Source organism: Meleagris gallopavo, chromosome 12, assembly GCF_000146605.3.
Source record: "Meleagris gallopavo isolate NT-WF06-2002-E0010 breed Aviagen turkey brand Nicholas breeding stock chromosome 12, Turkey_5.1, whole genome shotgun sequence".
Classification (NCBI taxonomy): domain Eukaryota; kingdom Metazoa; phylum Chordata; class Aves; order Galliformes; family Phasianidae; genus Meleagris; species Meleagris gallopavo.
The window spans coordinates 10,863,920-10,885,665 of record NC_015022.2 but is presented as its reverse complement, the minus strand read 5'-3'; the positions used below and the strand labels follow the sequence as shown (position 1 = coordinate 10,885,665).

The following is a 21,746-nucleotide window of genomic DNA, read 5'->3' as shown; positions in this document are numbered from 1 at the left end:
GAAAAAGAAGCCATCAAGTTAATTACAATAGAATCATCCTTCTCAGCAGCTACGCAATTTGCACAGCCCAGTCAGAGATCTTGATAACTCTGCCTTCAGCCCTCAGTCCATGTCCTCAGTACATGGTTCTCCAAGATACTGACCAGCTATTCAGAAAGATATTTAACCTTGCCCTGTTAATATCTGTAGTACTGACAATCATAAAAGTCATATCAAAATGAAAAAAAGTTTACTGCGTAAACAAAGATGCAGAACATAAGGAAGTAAACTTCTTATACACTAGCTTAAAATTGGAATTGATAACAGGTTAGGTTATAAAACATACTGAAACTAACACTTGGGTTTCAGATTGTGTTCTGCTCTCAATTCCTTGGTTTTGTTGAATTAAAGTAACACAAAATCAAGAAACAAGGCTTTGTAAGTCATGTTCTGAAGGCAGTTACAGCTGCCACAAGCCTCCATCTTGGCTGTCAAGGTGTTAGTGTGGTAGCAGCAGCAAGAGAAGACAGATGTTTAGACAGCGGAATGATTACACTGATGTCTTCTACAATATGAGGAACCTCCATGCAAACTCTATAACCTACCTGTTCTTTTGTCTGCGTTGTCCCTGCTGTACATGAATAACCCATACAGGGCTTCCTTCCCACAGGGCGATCTTGGTGCATACAAGCACCTGCTAGCACTGCCACCACGCTGCCATTGGCTTTTACTTGTTGACAAGTTATTTGCCGGTAGCGAAAACCACTGCCACAAGTTGCAGAGCACTCAGACCATCGACTAGTTACCCACCTACAAGGATGCAGAGACAATAATAGCAAATATGAAAGCGTTGCAACCTTGCTGGTAGTTTGCAGTGACCTGTTTGCAAATAAAAATCAAGAGAGCTGATTTTTAGGTGGATATTTAGAGTTTAGATGTGAGAAAAGTCAGAATCATCTTTTCCAGCCCTTCCCCAAGGTTGTACAAACTTGTTTAACTGAGGAGTTATAACACCTATGTAGCTCAATATACACGACTGAAGTTACACTGTTGCCCAAAAGGTGATAGTAAGTAAATCCTATGGTCACTGCTGATTTATTCTTTTTGCAGGGAAGCACAGCCTGGTATTCTGTAACTTGTAAAATGCCTGGTACTGATTTAGTTACTATCAATGCAATAGTAGAAGTAGGTGCCATAACTCATCCGAATTTATTACATCAAGATCCTGCTAGATAATGGCTCAAACAAAATGTTTTATTTGTTGATTAGAAGTTGCAAAGATTTATTCTGCCTTGACAGCCAGGAACTCTACCAGGGAAGCAGTAAGTGCCAATATAATTTATTCTGCTTGATCTTTTCATAAATGCAGGATAGAAGCATGGAATGAAACTATTTGTAGCACCTCTGTGATAAAAGGAAAAAGATTCTATTTTCTTCAGCAATTATCTGACTTTCTTACAGTCAAAGATTTTGTACTGATTCAAAGAAGATTAATCTTTTGCAATCTGGATTCTTTACCTCCTAAAGCTCAAGTACTTTTGCAAATATTTGGGTGCAATGCATGCACAGCATGTCAGCAATGCACAAATTCAGTAAAAATCTAAAATACAAGTTAAATACAAGTTACATTTACCTCACTGTAGTTGGATGCTATGCTGGAGAAAAGCAGATTAGATGTGTGGCAGCATCCTCATAACTCTGTCTCATCTGCTCTGAATAGATGGATTTTAGAGGTAGCGCTGCAATTGAGAATCTGTGTTTTAAACTATTCTTTCTATTTTAGTACATTTCCACTGGCAAAAAGTTCACTTGTTATGGGCTGGCTAAATTTCAGACTTGCAATTGAGGATGATCTGGTTTTTTGGCTTCTAGTAATGAATATAAACAAACTTATCCTGATATTTATCTGTTGCCATGTTTTCTGTGCTTAGAGAAGAGTTCAGAACATACTGGCAAGATACACTTCCATAATGTCACTTAAGATCTTAACACCTCTTTCCAAAAATTTTCCAGTGAAGGACAACTCCAAAACATGTGCATGACTTCTCGTGGATTTTAAACTGCTGACATGTTAAGGCCAATCCCTCTAAGCAATTTAAGGCATTTGTTTTGAGGATGCATGCAGTGCCTCTTGCTAAAAACTGAGGACAGCACCTTACTGAGACAGAATGCTCAGTGTAACTGATTAAATAGATAACATTTGGGCTTTTGGAACCAGTTACTATGGTGGTATATTTGCCTGTGATATAAATACTTTCTGCCATGAGATCTCTAAGTGCACTAGCTGATTCAGCAAAAATGGCAGAGAAGCACATGCAAGGAGTGTGACACTGTGGTGGGGGGGCACTGGAGACAAATGAGGTGTTCCAGATAACCATACTACTCAGAGCTTCTCTGCTAACATGAAAGAACAGGAGGTGAATACAGGCTCCACTATTGAGCATCTTGGCTGCTGTAAACATAATGATTTTGCTTTCAGGGCATTGGCACAGATTCCATACAACAAGCACATCTCAGAGGCCTCCTGTGGCTTTCACAATGTTAGTGTGGTAGCAGTAAGACCTGCTGCAGCAGCACGGACTTGTAAACAGTCTAATTTATTCAGCTGAATCACGAGCTCCCTGACTGTGATCCATTTTCACACCTCTCACGCTTTAGGGGTCACATGAAATAAAACTCACATTTCACACTCAGCACGCAAACACAGAAGCAACTTCAGGAGATTGTGAGCTTATCTTAATACAGATAAAGCACATGGAAACACTGTAGGCAGGAATATACCTGGCAGGGCAGTCATCTCTGTTGCATGATTGGTAAATAACTGCTGGCTTTTGCAGATCTCTGCAAAATGATTCATTTACTTTCTGCTCTTCTGAATTCATGCACTGTAGTTTCCTGGAGCGGGTTCCTGAATTGCCACAGTTAGCAGAACAAGTGCTCCAGTCAGCATATTCCCATTTATAATCTAATTATCAATAAGAAAACAATCAAAAGAAGTGTGTGAGAGAAGCGTTAAACATTCTAACTGCGTCACATGTGAATCGATACGGCAGCATATCCTGCCAGTGAGACAGACATCACAGTCCCTGTAGAAAAGTGAACATTTCAGCTTTGTGAAAAGGAGCCAGAAGCCAGAGTAAAATGTAGTCCTACTCTGCTTCCCCTGAAGTTCAGCCTCTATATATGTGCATGAAGTTCACTAGAAGGCAAATGGGATCAGCATATGTGCACCTGAAGGGCAGAGTCTGGCTCACAGTAGGAATTGATGAACTTCTTTTAAAAGTTTCATAACCTTTTTATACAATGAGCATTAAAAAGAGGAAACTGTAAATCAGGCTTTCTAGGTTTCCTGCTGCTCTACGCTAGGTTTATTTTAAAGAAAACTCACCTTACTCCAGACATTGCACAAATTTCAAGGTTTAAGAAAATCGTGTACTAAACTATAGAAAATTACTTAATGCATAATTAGTTTGCCACTGAAGGCATCATGAAAAAGAAATTGGTTTTAAAGACCATTTTACATTGAAAATCGATTGCCCCTAACAATTACAACCTTTATATTTAGTCACAATCCCACACGTACCCATTCCCCCACTTTTTTTGTTTTTTTTTTTTTTGCCACTTGGTAAAAGATGAAGTACTGTGCAATGCTGACAGATTTTTATGTGATCACAGAAGGAGTCAGATTTTTCTGTAATAACCAAGAATAATTGATAGCTACCAGCTGTGTCCACAGGCTCACCCTTCCAGCACATAATGAATTCTTTAACTTATTGTTTTTCAATGTTTCCTTACTACTTCTGGGTTTCTTAAAATAATACAAAAGGGCCTTTTTCAAAGTAGAAACAGTTAAATTTACTGACTGCAACTATGATGGAGAGACTGTATTGTTTGTTTAACTAGGAAGATACTACTCAGAAGTACCCTCAATATGCCTACTGTGCAAAAACCACCAGAGGAGATTTTGCAGTCTTAAAAATGCACGGCTATTCCAGTGATGAAACGTTTACACAAGCAACAATCAGAATCAGAGCTAATGAAAGGAAAGTGGAATCCTCCCAGAACACTGACCAGCCTCATTGGAAAGGGTATTGGGTGACCAAAAGGCAGTTGAGCTGGAGAATACAGATGGACAATTTAATACCCGATTAGTCCTGCCCAGAAATTCTAACTCTAGTGAGATCTGTATTAGTATCAAGGTCTGCACATATTTTTTGATAAGTTCTATCAGGATATTTTATGATTTGTTTCATTAATATTCAGATAGATACAATTTTCTTTTCAGACTTATCACCAAAAGTAAATGTTTTGATCATAGATATATTTCAGTAAAATTACTTTGCCACCTCATTCGTACAGACCCAGATTCACTCATAGAAGTAATCCAGTGGCAGTCCCTGAGGAGATTTACAAGATCTCAAATCTTTCACTCCTTTGTTCACCCACAATAAGCCAAAATATATAGACAATAGGTAAATAATACATGAGAACCTTCAATTTCAACAGAGACTTCTTTTTAAATCTGATTTGCATCCCCTGCATGCAGGGGATGTTTGCTTTTTTTTTTTTAACCTGTCAAAAGGAATTGGGTGTTTTGTTGCCAGGATCTTAGGATCTAAATTCTTAACTCTAAATTTTAAAGTTTGGCAGTTATAATGCTATTAATTTCAAAAGTACTTTAAATATTTACACACTTCTTGAAATGTCTGTAGATGCAGCCTACTGTCCTGCTGCTCATTCATCTGCAATTCTCAGTTCCACGTTTTAAAATTTTCTAAGGAAAGTGGAATTGTGTGCAAACACATGACATTGGAGGACATTATAAAATGTTCTTGAAAACTTAAAACCTAAATTGATGAGTATGCAGAGTGCCCCATTACACTGGTATGTTTAAGGATGACTATAATGAGATGGCAACCATATTGTGACAATGCTGAAATATGACAAAATTATTCTTATTGTCTTAAGATGGCCTCAAGGCCTGTTTTGTTTCAGGTTGATAGGCTACTGTGGAAGCATTTACATGATTCGCTGAAGTTGAGAAAACCTACCTGATTTAAAGCAGCAAGACACCTAATGAGGCAACATCCTCTGGGATTTCCAGCTGCAAGGTAAGGAAACCCACATCCCCTGGCCCAAATTCAACTCTGAGAATGGACGTTGTCTATTGGCTTAGGTGGGATTGTGCATATAGGCGAAGTTAAACATGTTTTAGTGTGTTACTCTCTTGTTATAAAAGCAGGTTAGGGTTCAGGGAAGTCCATAAAGAGTGAAAGAAAGTAATATTAAAAAAAAAAAAGAATTTGTCATATAATTTTCAACAAACCTTCCTTCTTGACATTTACCCAAACTGACACTGGTTTTGCACTAGCTGAAGTCCAACACTGGAATTGCCCAGCAAATTGACCCGAGTTGGTGTTCACCTCCAGGACGCGACCCCCAGCCAGGATTCGGTATTCCAAGGTTTTGACTTCCTCAACTGGACTACCTCTGAAAAGCCAGTGAACAGTGTTTCTGGAGCTGGGTAGCATTGGGCAACCTAAAAATTGATGGTATTTTAGCATTTTTTTCCTAAACACAGCAGCTGCATTGAAAAGTTTGGACATAGTTAAGTATGACAGAGATATTCTATATAAAAAAACCTCACTAGTCTAAATAAAAATAAGAATATGCATAAATTCACTGAAGTCCAAGCTGTAGTCCTGACCATCCCCTGAGGCTTTTCAGTTGGCACACACCTATCACAGCTCTTTATATTTCCCCCTGCAGTAAGATCTTACACACTCCATTTGTATATAACTGAAGAGGAGCAGTGGAGAGCGATTATTTAAAAGGAATTAGCATTGCACTCCAAACTCCACTTTATGCAACCCACCAAACATGGACTCTCAGGAATCATCCCCATTTTTCCATGGGGCCCCTCTTCTTTAATGAGCAAATGTTATCACTCAAATGAGAAAGCATAACAGGCAACATACCTATTCTTAATGGATCTCCAGGTACCACACTAACATTTGTACCAATTCCAGATGCCATTAGGACACGTTTTTTTCTGCTTCCCTTTGATAGTAAAGTATTATTCTCTGTAAATCTCTGTTCTGTAAAACAGTAAAACAGTGTACAAGATCTCTTCTTAGGAAGAATTACATCAACATACTGAAAAACAAGCATCCAAAACATCCATTATGAAGAACAAGTACAATAGTGCTTTGAATTGATCAACCTTCTGATTGAATTGTTCATGAAGCAAATATACTTCGGATGTGAAAACAGGGAAAAGCACAAGATGTTTACAATGTTCCTGCCTGTTTTTTAACATAATCAAATTTGTTGAATTGTATGTATTTATTAGCAAGAATAAGCTATAACATAATAAGCTATAAGTTTAACATCAGCTAAAGAACAAAATTTATACAGGATGTATAGTCTATTTACTGTTTCACAAGGCAATGTTATTTATGTTTTAAATGGAAGTCATTCACACACAGAAATTTTAAGAAAAATATTTTTTCCAACGGAATTAAGCCAATTCCTCTCTTTTTTTCCCCAGTGGAATCATGGCAAAACGCTACAATTAAGAAAAAAAGAAAAACATATTTTAAGATCTCATTATGCACAGTGCGTAACGTAGGCAGAGTCAGATACCAATCACTACAGCAACTCGTCCTTTTCATCATATGCCAGAAGAGCTGCCAAGAATACGGGCAATCTGTCAGTAACACACAATTCTTGTCACGTGGTCCAAATTTCCATTCTAATGAGCGTGCTTAATATCCACATTTCTCCTTCCACAACATTTTCAATTATTTCTTTTATTCTAACTTTTTTGGGTTATTTTTGATTGACTGGATTGGAGTATTGAAAATTTTTCCTCAACGTACAAGCTCTGTATAAAGCATCCTTTATAAAGCTTGTCCTTGTATGAAGTCTACACCAGAAGTAATGCCTCTCATTTTTTGACGTTGGCCTATATGAGCAGAGGTGCATGTTGGTGGTACGGCAGTAGAGATTGAACCTTCCCACCAATATTCTGTTCCATCTTGTTGTGTGACAGATAGCAGCAGAAGAGCAGTCTGACAAAATGAAGACCGATATGGAAGTGCATCTAAAGGAAAGGATGTCAATGAATTCCTTGGTGCAGAAAAAATAGCATGCACTTGACATTCACTGATACTTGCTGAACATTTTTGGAGACCAACCAGTGGGTGTGAGCACAGTGATGCAGTGAGTGGTGCATTTCAGCAGTGGCAATAGTGGGTCACTCCACTGGTGCACATTTTTACAAGCATGGCATGCAGGCTCTGGTTCATCACTGGTAAAAACACATGGCTAATGGCAGAGACTTGTGCTGTAGAAAAGTGTTCTACAGCTTGAGAATCTGCTTTATCAAACACTGCTACTGTGTGCTTCATATCTATTGTAACTTCCGTGAAAATTAATAGGAGGCATTACATTTGGAGCGACCTATATAAACGCTGAAACAAAAGTCTCCACAGATCTACACTGAGATCAGCCCCATACTGGCACTGACAGCAAACAGCTACTTCCCTTGTCAGTTCTTAGCCACTTCTACTAGAGAAGGCTGTACAAATTTTGCTCTACTGCTCAGCTTCCCCACGTCAAGCAGTAATTGCTATGGGAAAGTCAAAAAGTCTGACTTGATGTTGCTTTAGACAACGGTCAGCGTGATCTGCAAATCCTGATAGCAGAAAGTCCTCCCATTTCACCACAGCTTGGTGTAGTTAAAAAAAAAAACAAAAAAAAAGCAGAATTTTGGCATTCTTTAGTCTACTCGAGAGTTATTTAAACTGATGCCATTTGATCACCATTAGAAATGAAGTTCAGACTCTTGTGAGTGAGCTTCCCAGACACATCATTATAATAATATTCCTCTTTGGAACATGTGAAATTTTTACCTAATCCAGGAAAACTGAAACCAAGAAAGCAGCTTCAGTCTACGCTCATCTTCACATAGAGACTCTTATTATGTCTTTGGTACGTCTTGCTTGGCCAACAGATCCATACCTAACATGTGCCTTACAAGTGTGATTAAGAAAGAAAACTTTGTACCAGGATTGGCCATGTATGACTGTGTTGTACTTTGTACAGCAAAATGGTGAGAAAGTTAATCTCCAGAGCTGAATAATCCATTTATTGGAGTTATTCGCAAGGCATGATTGTATTACAGAGTATTGGATTGTTTATCTACTAACAATACAGTCATTTAAATTGAATTTTTCTTTAAATTTTCTACTTTCAGTCAGCAGTTCATACTCAGATTTTTTGTTCTCACTATTCCTTTGTTTTATTGGTCTTTATGATTAAAAAGGAAACACCACCAGCACTTTGCTTTCATTTCACTACGTTTCCCTGTAGTTTCCTCCTGCCCACCTTGTTTCTCTATATGAAAACACTAGGCACAATGCAATACGACATCGGATTTAGTTGTCTAATTTGTCTCTGGGCTTAAGGGCTGACACTTATTGCTCAGAAGCAAGAACAAAGAACAGTTTTTAAAGAAATCACACATTAAACTGTACCCAGATCCAGTATTACAGGAAACACAAAACAGTGAACAGCTCAGATTCCAGGGAGTCAGATCCAGTCAAATATTCCAAGTTCATAAGAAAGTGTTAAATAATCACCCACACCACCCCAAACTAGTTTATCACTAAAAAAATCATATTAAATGTTATCGGTAAAGAATTCTCATTTAGCACCTACCTCGTAACTGGAGAATGGATGCAGCCTCAGCTTTTCCAAGAGCATTAGTTGCTCTGCAAGAATATGTTCCTGCATTTTCATGGGAAACATTCCTCAGAAATAAAGAGCCATTCGAAAGGAAGAAAGAATTAATTGGTAGGGTGCCTTTCTTTGTAAACCATGTCACATTCGGATGGGGGACACCTTAAAAATGTAGATAATTAAAACATTTAGAATGAAATAAAATATATGATCTATATTGCTGTAACCATAACAGACAAGAATCATTACTTCCTTCATCATTTCACAGATACTGTAATGACACAGCAGCAAAACGAGTAGTTTTTTCATTCACAGACAAAAACATTTTTGTTTGAGCCCTATTAATAGTTCAGCATCCCACTGAGAATAAAGGTTAAGCACGGTAAGGCAAGCTCCCAGAACAGCTTTAAAAGCTGCTGCCAGTCCTACAAAAGCAATGTGCTCATGTATCTCTCTACTAAAGGATGTGAGACTGCTAACCTCAGTCAGAACCAATTAACATAACTACTGCATCCTAGAATGCAGGAAGGAGGGAATTAATATGATGAAACAAAGCAGAAATAGAAATTGAGATAAAATTGTTTCTCTTGAAGGAAAAGTTTTTTATATTTATCAGTTAAAAGAGAAAATGCTACACCCCAAAAAAGCCTCTAAAAACTTCTCCATCTAGGAGATGTCATAAATGCAGCTCGTAACAATGGATGTGAAGGAAATGGAACAGAAAAAGCTATTAAGAACTAAATTAGGGGCTCAGTTGTTAAGCAATCTCATTTACCACACTACAGAAAGCCAAAGATCTATCATCCTTCTTACTGCTAAGCTTGACTACTGAACTATTCTTTATTCAAAGAAAACTTGTCATTCTAAATTTTAGTCAATGAACGGACTTTGGATATTGATTTTTAATTAGGTGGTTTTTCCAGTTGCACGATATTACTTCAGTGGAAGGACTTTTCCTGTTTTCTTTTCCACAAACATTTGCCTTTAAATGATATTTTGAGAGCTGGCAAATCAGGCACTTCACTGTTTGCACTTCAGTAGAGCCGCCCCAGCAGGAGTGCTCTCTCAAAGCTCCAAAACTTGGGATAACTCAGTCGGTAGGTCCAACACATGGCACGATGACCAGCCTCAGCAGTGTGCACATGCACAAGGCATAAGACAGTCAGAGCAGTTAAACCATCCTTTTTACTTGAGCTCTGTTTTCTTGTCCATCATGCTCCCTGAAGGCTACCAGAATGGTGCTGCTATAGAAGCTGACCCGAATGTGGGACATTTGGAAGTCTCAGCCATACCGAATGCTAATTCAGTCTCCTTTCTTCACAGATCATTGTGCTGTATAACTTTACAGATGATGTCTTCATGATGTGGAATAGCCTTAGGAGCAACTTCAACATTTCGATCACTGGCTTAGCACTTCCAATGCACACCTCAAGATTTTCCTTTACCGTAATAGGAACCAGACAAATTTTTTGGATCCTGCTATGTCAGCGAAGGAAAAAGCTCCCCATACCATTTTGTCCAGAAAGACAGCAGACAGAAACACTCTCCTGCATAATCATAGTTTTAAATTCTAGGCAAATTAGGAACTGTTCAGTGCTTTCAAACTCACGAGAATGTGATTTGCTGAATACAATTGTGTAAAACACGATACAGATCTGCAGAGCGCACAGGGATCCAAAAAAAACCAGGCTGTTTTTCAAGTTTCCAGAAGAAGCTTTATGCCACATCAAAAAATCCTATTGGAATTAGGAAGAATTCTTGTTCTAAGGGTCTTTTTTCCATTATATTCCATATTTCTGGCTAAAATGTATCATTCTCAGACACATTTTCCTTTACAGTGTATTTTCCAAGGCCATTCAGGCATACATTCTTTCAGTACGGATGGGCTGAGGAGGTGCCATAAGGATGCTGAACTGAGGCCCACAAGTTTGCAGCCAGCCTACCCTCACTGGCACCAAAATCCTGCAGGCTCATCAGAGCCAAAAATAACCAGAAGCAGCACGGCTGGGAGAAGCCCAAAGTCAAAAGATTTAAAGTTGAATTCCACAATACACAAAAACATGAAAATGCCTGCAAAGGGTCAGATTTACGCTTTTAACTTGGGCCTCTATTAAAATTCAGCCCCGAACATTGTCCCATGATAGTCTTCTTTTTGCTTGCATTCAGAAATGTACCCCATCCCTGGGATTTTACTTAAGTAAAATAATTCTTTCTTCCAAATTTGGTTTATATTTATGCCGGAAAAATTGCCATGTCTCTACTCCTTTACTTCTCTCTCATTCAAAAAGATGTTGAGTCTTAAAACCCGGACTGGAGTTCAGTTTGCAGAAGAAATCTGCAGAACAGCTTTGCCTCTCATTTTAAATTCAAAATTGGGTAGCTGTCACACACCCTTAAGTCAGTTTAAGCTACTAGCAAGTGATTCCTCTTCTCTTCTCCGAGGAACGGTATGTATTTCTCTTTAGGGGAAACAAGCAAGTGGTACCACACACACACAAGTAAATCAGATCATTTCTCAAGTGAATAATGTGAATACACAAGTATAAATTTCAAGTCTAAGAAACAGAAGGGAGGAGAGAGGTCTGCACGGCAGTCCAACAGTCAGTCCAACTGAAATGCACAGTTAATCTACCCAAGTAATCTTAGATGTGCTGTCACTTACAGGAAAAGTGGCAAAAAAGTGCACTTAGAATGATAGTCAAATACATCATGGAAAACCAATACTATTAAGCATTACGTGCCATTAGCATACATTGCCACAATAAAGCAGAGCTAATGTTATCTAGATACCTTCGGAGTGCATTTATAAATCTGAGTCTGTGCTGAAAACAGCGGTGAGGATAATCAAAACACCTTCGTACTTTTTATTTTATCCCAAATTGCCAAGAGGTAAAATTAAATCTCAGTTAACAATTTCATGTGAATTGTGCATAGTCTCCTGCTGAGCTGGCCTCCTTACAGTCAGTTCTGAGGATCCTTCAAGGTTTTCCATTCCATTTTTCCATTCCTCCCCTTTCAGAGAGGAGTTCAGGGACCTGTAACAGGCAGGCTGTACTTTTTCTGCTGGAGTACAGAGAGCAGGGAGGGCAGGGCTCTGCACACTGTACAGGCAGGACACAGCTGTCTGTCAGAAAGCAGGGCCTCCACCTCTGCCTTTCAAAGGAACCCAGAACTGGTGAGCACAAGTGTTAAGTTTTCAGAGTCATGCATCCAGACAGGGTGCAGAATCTGGCCAAAAAAAAAAAGGCTTTAGTGCATACTATCTCTTCTGGAGTTCCTATCAGGAGAAACTTTTACTGTTGGAGGATTCCAAAAAAACCTCACTATTTTTAGCAATACGTTCACCCTTCTCTGTTTAAAAGTGCTTTGCATAAATGCTTCCCACAACACAGCAAGCAGTGCAATCCCAGCATGCAGTCACCATATATACACTTCCACTGAAAAAGCTTCCATCAAGCAGACTTTTGATGCCTTTCCTTTTGATATTTGACCACATATTTACTACTCCCAAGATAAGATGCTGCTTCCCTCCCAGCACTTGGCACTGCACATTGAGAGAAGCCTCATTCACCAGCTCTTGTGGGAAAGCAGACAAAGTATACAAAGCCCACATTTCTCTTGTGACAACACTCTTCAGTACTGTGACACACACTAATCTTCCTTCTCAAAAACCGCATGATACAGTGCAAGCATACCATAAAAAAGTTGTTGTTTTTTGTTTGTTTGTTTTTTGTTTTTTCTTAACAGTCAAAATAGTTATGGCCTTTCTAGATGGGTCAGAGGACACAAAATCATTCTGGGAATCATTTCTTATACCTTCTCTATAGGACAAAAAGTAAATTTTTCAGTCTGTAACCCTGGAAGGAAGTCACTCCCTATCTACACACAAAAAAATACTGCTTTCAAGCTGAAGAATTCCTAGTTTGACCACCAGCCAGTACAAAAACTAGAGGTAAGAGATGGCTTGTAGCCACCTTTATTCCCTTCATACCCCAACTCCACTCAGATGCAGCTGAGGATGAGCCTAAAGGTATCGACTCACCCAAATTGCCAAGGATTCAGAATCCCTGAGTACAATTTAGATCCCAGTGAGGTCTGGGGGTGAGATGCGTTGCTGACTTCAGCCAGCAGCAAAATCGAACAATCATATGATATGGTTCCAAGTCAGGAAAGCACTTAAGCACAGAATTAAATCCATCCCTAATAGGGAATGCAATTAAACACATGCTTGAAATAAGGCATGGCTACAATTGTCTTCTATGAAAAAAAGATGCATTCCTGAATGGATACCTTCTCAGACATAGAAAAAACTTAAAAATCAGAATCTTAATCTTGCAAAGGATCCAGATGCTCTGATGTTAAAAAATTTCTACTATAGACCTAAGTGGCTATAAAACTTTAAAATTAGTCTAATCTATTTTTCTGACATCAAAAACAGGTTATTTTCCACTAGCATTGGAGCGGCTCTAAAATACTCAATGTTCCATAAAAAAAAAAAAGTCATTTTCCACCATTAGTGGCCCTGGGACAGCAAATGTTATGGAAAAAAACTCTAGCTCCGGATGGGACTGTGAAACACGTGTTTAAAAAAGGAAAAAAAAAAAAAAAGAATCTGCACTATAGGGTGCCCTTAAAATATTCAGTGTTCAAAAACAAATTTCCTCCAACCTTGAAAGCCCTATGAAATATTACACACCATAAAAATCTTGGCCTACTAACTAGTCGCTCTAAAACACTGGATTTGTCTTCAGATATTTTTCCCTCAGCTATGTAGAATCTCATAAAGTATTCTGTATTTCCCATTCAGGAGCAAGGCAGAGCTGAGGAACTGTGCTGGCACAAATCACCCTGCTGCACTTCTCTAAAAGCGTAGAGGATAACTGCATTTCTCTAAATTTAGAGCATAACTTCATGTGTCATCTTGCAGAGGAAATGATTCTGGGTCAGTGCAATACACATTGAATGTCATCTGATTCTGCATCCCTAACACCTACACTGGATTTATCACAACTTACCATTCAATTACTTTGATTGATAAATCTTATTTTCTTTAGCAGAAATTGCAAAGTGCAATTTTCATCTTAGTTATGTTTGAACAGTCAATTTCTCATGGAGCCTAACAAACCTAAGGCATACAGCTACTGAAATTACCTGCATGGATCTTGCCAACTTCATGGGGAATAATGGATGGACTGAGAGCCAGAGTGAGACATTTTGGCCCTTGGTATGATCCTCCCTCCTGCCTTCTGATACAGCCCTGCTCCTTTGCAATCTGTCAAAGCTATTACCTCTTCCATGCAACAATCCCTCTTCCTGGGTGGCAGCACATCTGGCAGGGTTTTGATACACTTACCTACAGCTGGTGACCTCCTTGGAGGGGTTCCTGGAGCAAGACCCCTCCTCATCCCACCCTTGCTGCAGCTCTGTCAAGTGCTGTTTAGTTCTCTAGCTGTCAGCTCAAAGAGAACTTAATCTTTTTCCAGCTGTAGAAGTTTAATGCTAAGATTTTTCAAAACCAGACATTTAAAATAAGGCAACTAAATAAGGTCTGAGTCAAGTGTAAACTCAGAAATCACTGCTACGCAAAACTTTCTAGTCAATCCCCTGCAAAGCCTTCAATGGTGCACTTTAGAGTAGTTCTACAGGTCAGCACTACTATCAGAGGCATTTTCACCCAAGTGGTTACTAACTACACTTTCATATAGCTATAATGCCAAGAACCCTGTTAGTTACGCTCATAAAACAGACATGCTCAGGGATTTGGACAATATAATTTTATCAAAATTACAGAATTACATAGGAACAATCGCTTTTAATCAGACCTGAACTCCATCTAAGCCAACACTGTGTCCAATGACGGGCAACTGAGCAAAGAGAAATGATGACGTTTATCGAATGACACTTGCTCAATATATTTTCCTGTCTTCATCAACTAGAAGTAGCAATTAAACCACCGTACATGTTTCCTTTAATATTTCCCTTCTCTCCATATTTTCTGGTACCACTGGGATGAAATTAGCAAACAGGACTCATCACAGCTTTTAAAAATTGCCAATTTACATTTTCTGATTTGTCTGTTTCTCTGCCATTAGTTTTGATTTACCATTATGGTCATTGGCCAGGAGCATGCCAATGCTCACAGGGAACTAATCATCAGAACTGCACAAACCTCTCTCTCAGTGCAGTCATTCAGACACAATTCCTCCTGATTGCACATACTCATATTTAAGATTATTTCTTCTATACATACATTTATTCTGAAAATAATTCTGAATATTCTCTGACCTCATTTAGCAATTAAACACTATCATTGTGATCTTCGTGCAACTCTTCGTGGAAAGCTTTAGATCTGATAAGCCTTTATAAATCTTGATCCTTCACAACTTTTGCTAACTGTTGCCATTCTTTTTCAGAACTTTTATTAAAATGTTAAAGAACACAATTCCTGGAGCAGAGTCTCGGGCCACTTTATTTGTGATCTCTATAAGATGGGACCACGTGCTCCTTTCCTGTACTGATGATCACAAAACAAGGTACTAACTAGTGAGATAACCTCACATTTTATACTATTATGCCTTTTTTATAAAACTTTGCCTAGGGAAATTCTTGATAGTTTTTTACTACCAAAGTAAGAAGTGCCAGGGGAATACCCACATGCTTGCTCAGCATTCCAGGAACTCTAATAGAGTTTTGAAATCTTACCTTTTTCTAATAAAATCTGCCTTAATTCTTCCTGAATTGAAAACCTGAAGTAAAAGCCTACCTGAAAAACTGTGAGGGACAGGGAAAACACACATCAAAACAAGCAATGATGCAAACCATGCCAATTCATGTATTCTTCCCCACGAATTACGTTGTTTCTATCTACACTAACAAGTAGTTGAGAGCATCAGGGATGTGTGTTCACACTACTTCAGAATACTTGGTGATTCCCTCCTGGCCCTTGGACTTACTGTCCATGAGTATTTGAAGGTAAAATCTGCAGGCACATCTTTTGATTCAGTTTCATCTGAAAGGATTTAGTTTTCAGGCTCCCAGACTGTTCTGAGACACAAAACAAAGCATAACTAAGTGGGAAGGACTGAAAGATTTACTGCAAAGCTTGTGCCAGATCCAAACTAAAACTCAAACGTGGGTGTACTCATATTAAAAAGAAGCACAAGAGCAACAATTTCCCATCATTATCTAAATTATAAACACAGTCATGCTTTCCTCATTAAATTAAGCAATACTTACCTCCTTAAATCTTTGTTAACTGCTTTTAGAAAAACACACACAAAGAAAAGAAATATACAGTGTGCTATGTAACAAACTGCCATTCTTTGCTGAGATCTTTTCTGAGGAGTTAAACATAGAAGACAAAAAACTGCATCAAAGTATAGTGGGTAAATGAAGGAACAGATGGAAAATTGAATTCTTGGTTTATACGGATCTGTTTCAAGTTCCAGTAGTGACAGCAAGTAGCCAGTCCATCTTTATGAAACATATGTGAATAAGGATGACTTTGATTCAACAGGCTTTGTGTACTTCTCACTCCTTTTTAAAACAACGTGTTATTCTTTGAGAGTCAAAGTATATCCACAGGTATGTAGCACTGGGATCAAAATAGAGTTTCTACACCTAAAAGCCTCTCTCCCAAGTTATTTCAGAGATGCAATATAATGCATAAACCACGTCAGTATACGTCCTTTCTGCTCTTTCACCAGAAGGTGGCACACAATGCACATTTTATGTATGTGTTTTATTTATATATACATACACATGTCCGTATTACTTTTAATTTTTTTCCTCTACTATTTTACTTCAACTTAAAACTTTCAGGGTTTTGCAATAAGTGGATTCTGACTGTTTCAGTTTATTTTAGTAATAATTACAAGAAGATATTTTCTGAAAATACAATAAATGTTATCCAAGAGCAATTTGGAGCAATCAGTATTGATACTTATAACATGTGTTTTGATTGAAAAGGTCTTGGCTGTAAGAATGGAATATGGATCTGTCCAGAATGTTATGAGTATCTTCTAGCATATGTAGTGTGGGAGCTATAAAAGTGAGTTTATTATAATTAGTGGAAAAAGTTTTATTATACATTCAAAAGATAAAAGAAGCTGATACTACCAGCTTCAGCTATTTAGCTACATTTTCTTGCTTGTTTCTTCTATTTTTGTTATTAGGATATATATATATTTTAGGATGATCTTTGGCATTTCTAAACGTTTATCTGAATGCAGTTTTAGCGTGCAAGAAAGAGCCAAAAGGAACCAAATCAGTAACATGTAAAGGAAGAAAACTGCTAGTCTGCTAACTCAGCTGGCTAACACTGTATGTAATATTAAACTTCACATCCTTTCCATTAAAAGCATCAAACAAGACTGTCCTGTGTAGCCTGGCCTAATGAACCCTGAGCCCCTGAAGTGGAACATACTTGGCTCTCCTCTGGCCTTGAATAATTAAGGGGTATGTTGTACAGCTGTTAGCCAGCCAGTACAGGAAGCAGAAAAGTGGATCTTTTCCTACAACTTCAGCTCCTCTCTATCTTTCACAGCCCCTTGTTACGTAGTTGGGTAGCCCTACTTTCAGCTGGAATTCCACCCTACAGCATGATGTTCTCCTCTAATTGAGCAATTAACTTACCTGTTTTGCATATGTACATCATTTTTATACCTTTCATAAAGAAAAAATAGATCTTTTACAACTAGACATAAAATGTAGAACTCAGCATGTGGATTTATTCACAGAGAAAATCATGGTAAAGGATTATAGGATATTTAGCCTACAGAAAACAAACAAAAAACAACTCCAAAAGCCTTAGAAGAAGCCAAGAAATGCAGAGGTAATTTAAGAATTCTGCCAGTGGCATGGCACTAATATTCTTCATGCACACAGGATACCTCATTCATAATACAGTTTTTCTTTTGCTCAGCTATGTTGTGGGCTAGAAAGAGACCAACAGTTCCCATGTATCCACTTGATGTCACTGAGAAATCTGCATGGGTGAATCTGTGCTGATGGATACAAGCAAGTGTGGAGCAGAACATGAAGTCATATGTGAAGACACACATAGCTACTCAGAAATATTTTGCTTACGATGCACAAACAAGTTGTTACCACCAAGAAAACATATCCTTCTTTCTGAGTGCTCAGGAGAATGGGCAGTGAGGAAAAGGCACCCAGAGTTGGGGTAAAGGTGTACCTGAAACTTAAAGGGCTCTCTGTTGTAATCACTTTTTGTTACAGTCTGCTCTTAGAGACCCTCAGCTGTCAGTCACATGTAACCCCTGTCATTTTTATGTTAGATATTCATGATGAAGGTGTACTGTGGGCTGTTACTTCAAGGAGGAGATCACTACTGTAAAACTACATCTGACGAGGAAAGAACTCTTGCAGACGCACACTGTGTGTTTGTGGGAACAGAGTTTTCAGAGTACATAGACATATTAGTGTGTCTCTTCTGATTCAAATGCTCACTTGTCTGATAATTCACATGATACTTAATTGGCACTTACATCAAAGTTCCCGTTTTACTACACTGCAAATGGACATATTTTGGGGTCCCACCCTATTAGACAAACATTAGCTGAGAGTGTTATTAAGTTCAATCTACTAAAGTCAGTAGTATACTACTTTTCATAAGGGAGATCAGAAATAACTCTTCTTACATCATTTCGTAAGTTTTTCTGCCACTAAGCTAAGTGAAATTTTAAGACAGACCAGTTCTATTTTATTCACAAGCAGTAATACTTACTTCCTTGGCAATGACAGGAAATAAAGCAATTAGATAAATCATTTTTGAGTCAACACTAGTGTCTTACCATAACTAAAATTTGGCTCAGTAATATACACAATATAAAGCATTTGGAAATCTATAGTCTCATGTGAAAATATTAATTTATATTTAAATTGCTAACTGCTTACCCATCCTAACAATATTAATATTAACTGTGTGACACTAAGTCTCTGCTGAATTTGAGATATAGGTCAGTTATACACAGAGTTGCCAAACTGTAGTTGGAAAATATGACTTCATCAAAAATTAGCCTCGGTACAACAGTGAACAGCAGAGTCACATGTCCCAGCATACATTAGCCTGGCGCCACTACAGTATGCAGAATTATTTGCATAATATTCCTATCAGTATTCTGGTACAGTATCAACACTTTCTGATACACAGCCCTCCAGCAACAAGTGTGAAAGGCACACCGACTTCTCTGAAGTCTATTTGCATTCAACTGTAATGTTCACTGTTATCAGCACTTTCATGTATGTTCAACAAGGCACAAAAGGCAGATCTTCACTTATTAAATATTTGAGAGAATATTGCCACTGTAAGTTAAATCTTACAAATTAAACTTAAAACGTAGCACTGATGGGACTTAAAATATCTACCTTTCCTATTCAGAGGACTAGAAACAAAATAAAACAGTGAACTGCTTAATGCACATAGCTCCTGAGTAACAGTAATGCCACTCGACAGATGTTGTGCTAGACAATATACTTTCATGGCTCGGCACTTTTTGTTTTCTTACTGCAGCTGCAGACTGATGGCTCTGAGAGGTAAGTTTACCTCACTGTCAGGTTTAAAGTTCTATTAAACTACGGCTGGAGATTTCATTCTCAGTTTTAACAATGGTCTAGACACATGTGCAGCTCAAGTAGGGATAATGGAAAGTCTCTGATGAGAGAGTCAGCTGGCTATGCCTGCTAATGCAGCAATATAGTTGTTCACTTTGGTGGGCTTTAAGCTCTGTAGTGGAGCCTCAGACATCTTGATGAAAAGAAAAGCACTTTCAAATGAAAGCTTGTTTGAATACATAACACGTGTAAAATAAAGTGACACAGGACTGGTTGTGTGACATGAGTAATAAGAAATGACTTCTGAATAATGATTTGCTGCCTTTGCTGGTAGATTCTTTCAAAATTTTCTTATTGTAACAGTACAAAGAACTTTAGAGGAGTTCTTGCTTACCTTTCACAGGACATTCAACTGTAATATTTGCTCCAATTTTTGCTACGATTGTACCTCCAACAACTGCAGAGAGATTGCTGGCTTCCAAATTTGTAACATTTAACACGGAGAACAAGATGACAGGAACCTCTTTGAAGTGAAATGAAAGAAAGAATCAGTTTAAAAGCATTATTTGACTTAAGCATAGATTCTGTGTTTAAATTCACCGTGTTTGATACAGAATTCTGTTTGCAAAGAACCACCCAGAACCCTGTTGAGGTCTGCTCTGGTTTTAGAGAACAAGACTGTCTCACTGTTACCTACTAAACCAGGCAGGATTTCATGGACTGATAGCAAAAGAAAATATTTCTAATTGAATTTGGGGTAGATATTTATACATAAAATGAATGCATGCCTCATTCCAAGGATGCTACAATCCTACCTGCACGCAATAGTAAGGATGTTTCCATATCAAAACCAAAGTCATTAACAACTAGACATCCATATGTACCAAGTTCCTTTTCAGTAGGACTGCGAATCTGCACTTTTCCAATGGTGTCCAGGATCACTCTGCAGAGTATTCAAGAAAAGACAAATGTTACTGCCCTGGGACAAACACAGCTGGGTCTTCTTGCAAGAGTTACAAATACAGCAGCAAAATCCATCCCTAGGGATTTATTGTTCTAGATCAGTGCACACAGAAACAGTCCTGCCTGCTCTTTGGTGACAAAAGGAGAGTGTTATAGGATACACGCATGGAAGGATTTCAGATATCCTTCCTCTGCAAAGTCACACACTAATGGCAGCCCTTTGGAGGACAGCAAGTTTTATTGCTGCTAACTAAAAACTCTCAGGAACATCAGCACAATTTAGTATAAGGCTTGGCAAGAAATCCATTTCTCCAGAGCAAACTTTGTTTTCAGCAGAATTGTGGAGTTTGCAAATGTATGGTCTAATCTGACTTCCAATTTACTGCAGTTTACTTGTTAGTTTTAATATTATCATCATTAAATCTGAAATCTTTCACCAGATTTCTTGGATATTCTACCTGCCATCTCAGGGGTAAGATATGAGAGATGGCTTCACAGTCTGAGACTGAAAACAGCAGCCTTGATGTTTCATAATTGTCCCTCTTGTTATCTTTCTCAGCAATATGTTATATGAGTTATGCCACGTACTCATCCAAAAGGCCTGCAGATTTGGCATTCTTCCACAGAGTACGCTTACAAAAGGAAAAGATGGACGAAAACATCTTAAAAAAATACTTGCACCTCAACCAAACAAGTCTAAAGTCCTCTCATGCACGTCTGGGATATGGCCCTCTTTCACAAATCTTACAGATACACAACCTGCTTCTCACTTCACAGCCTTTTCCTGCTGCAATACTATTACCATTTTAAGTACATATATTTATATACATATGCACATGTATGTATAAACACACATACATGCACTCCGTGTAAGGAACATTTCTCTGAAAAAAAAACAAGAAAGAAAACTGCTTGCCAATATACCCTCAAGTGAAAAAATACCAGCTAAAATAAAGGCAATTTATGAAAGTAGAGTTAGGAATCAAATAGGTGCTCACAAAAAATAAAATAATGTTTAAAAAAAAGAGAAAGTATCACAACAAATTAGTGGGAAATTATGCATGGTTCACAAACTAAACATAACTGCTGGGAGCTACGTGGTTCCAAAAACATTTACAGTTCTAAAAATGGCTTCGTTTGGTGTCCTTGCTTTAATTGATAGCCCTGCAGAAGTATATTTTTCTTGGCCATGCAGTTAATCAGTTAACTATGTTGAGAAGTATCCAAAAACATCTTTATCGTTTCAGAATCATTTTTCTCATTACTCAAAAGCTAGCTACAGCTCCAAGAGGCTCTCACATGAAGTTTGTGTTAGTATTACCAGGTGAGCTTCTAATTTGTCAGCAATGGAGTAAAGGTATTTGCTGAGTCTTAATACCTGAGTATTACATACATATGGCAGTAGTTCTTCAGTTACAGATCTCAAATAGGATGATATTAGAGTTTTGGGTTAGTTTTTTTTTTTTAATTATTTTTAATTCATGGCC

At 38.0% G+C, this 21,746-nt stretch overlaps 1 protein-coding gene across 4 annotated transcripts in view; it reads right to left on the bottom strand.

The window, feature by feature from the left end:
* Positions 1 to 21,746, bottom strand: part of ADAMTSL3 (ADAMTS like 3) — a 187,963-nt gene that overhangs the window by 3,351 nt on the left and 162,866 nt on the right. For 3 of the 4 annotated variants that reach the window (XM_019619471.2, XM_010717457.3, XM_019619472.2), the window contains 7 exons: positions 20,112 to 20,239; positions 19,691 to 19,819; positions 8,704 to 8,886; positions 5,958 to 6,077; positions 5,306 to 5,518; positions 2,761 to 2,944; positions 585 to 789 (listed from right to left, as the gene is read on the bottom strand). In XM_019619471.2, the coding sequence (XP_019475016.1) occupies positions 585 to 789; positions 2,761 to 2,944; positions 5,306 to 5,518; positions 5,958 to 6,077; positions 8,704 to 8,886; positions 19,691 to 19,819; positions 20,112 to 20,239 (1,162 nt within the window). Of the gene's footprint in view, positions 1 to 584; positions 790 to 2,760; positions 2,945 to 5,305; positions 5,519 to 5,957; positions 6,078 to 8,703; positions 8,887 to 19,690; positions 19,820 to 20,111; positions 20,240 to 21,746 lie in introns of those variants that run through there. The other variant, XM_031555318.1, reaches the window with a different exon arrangement.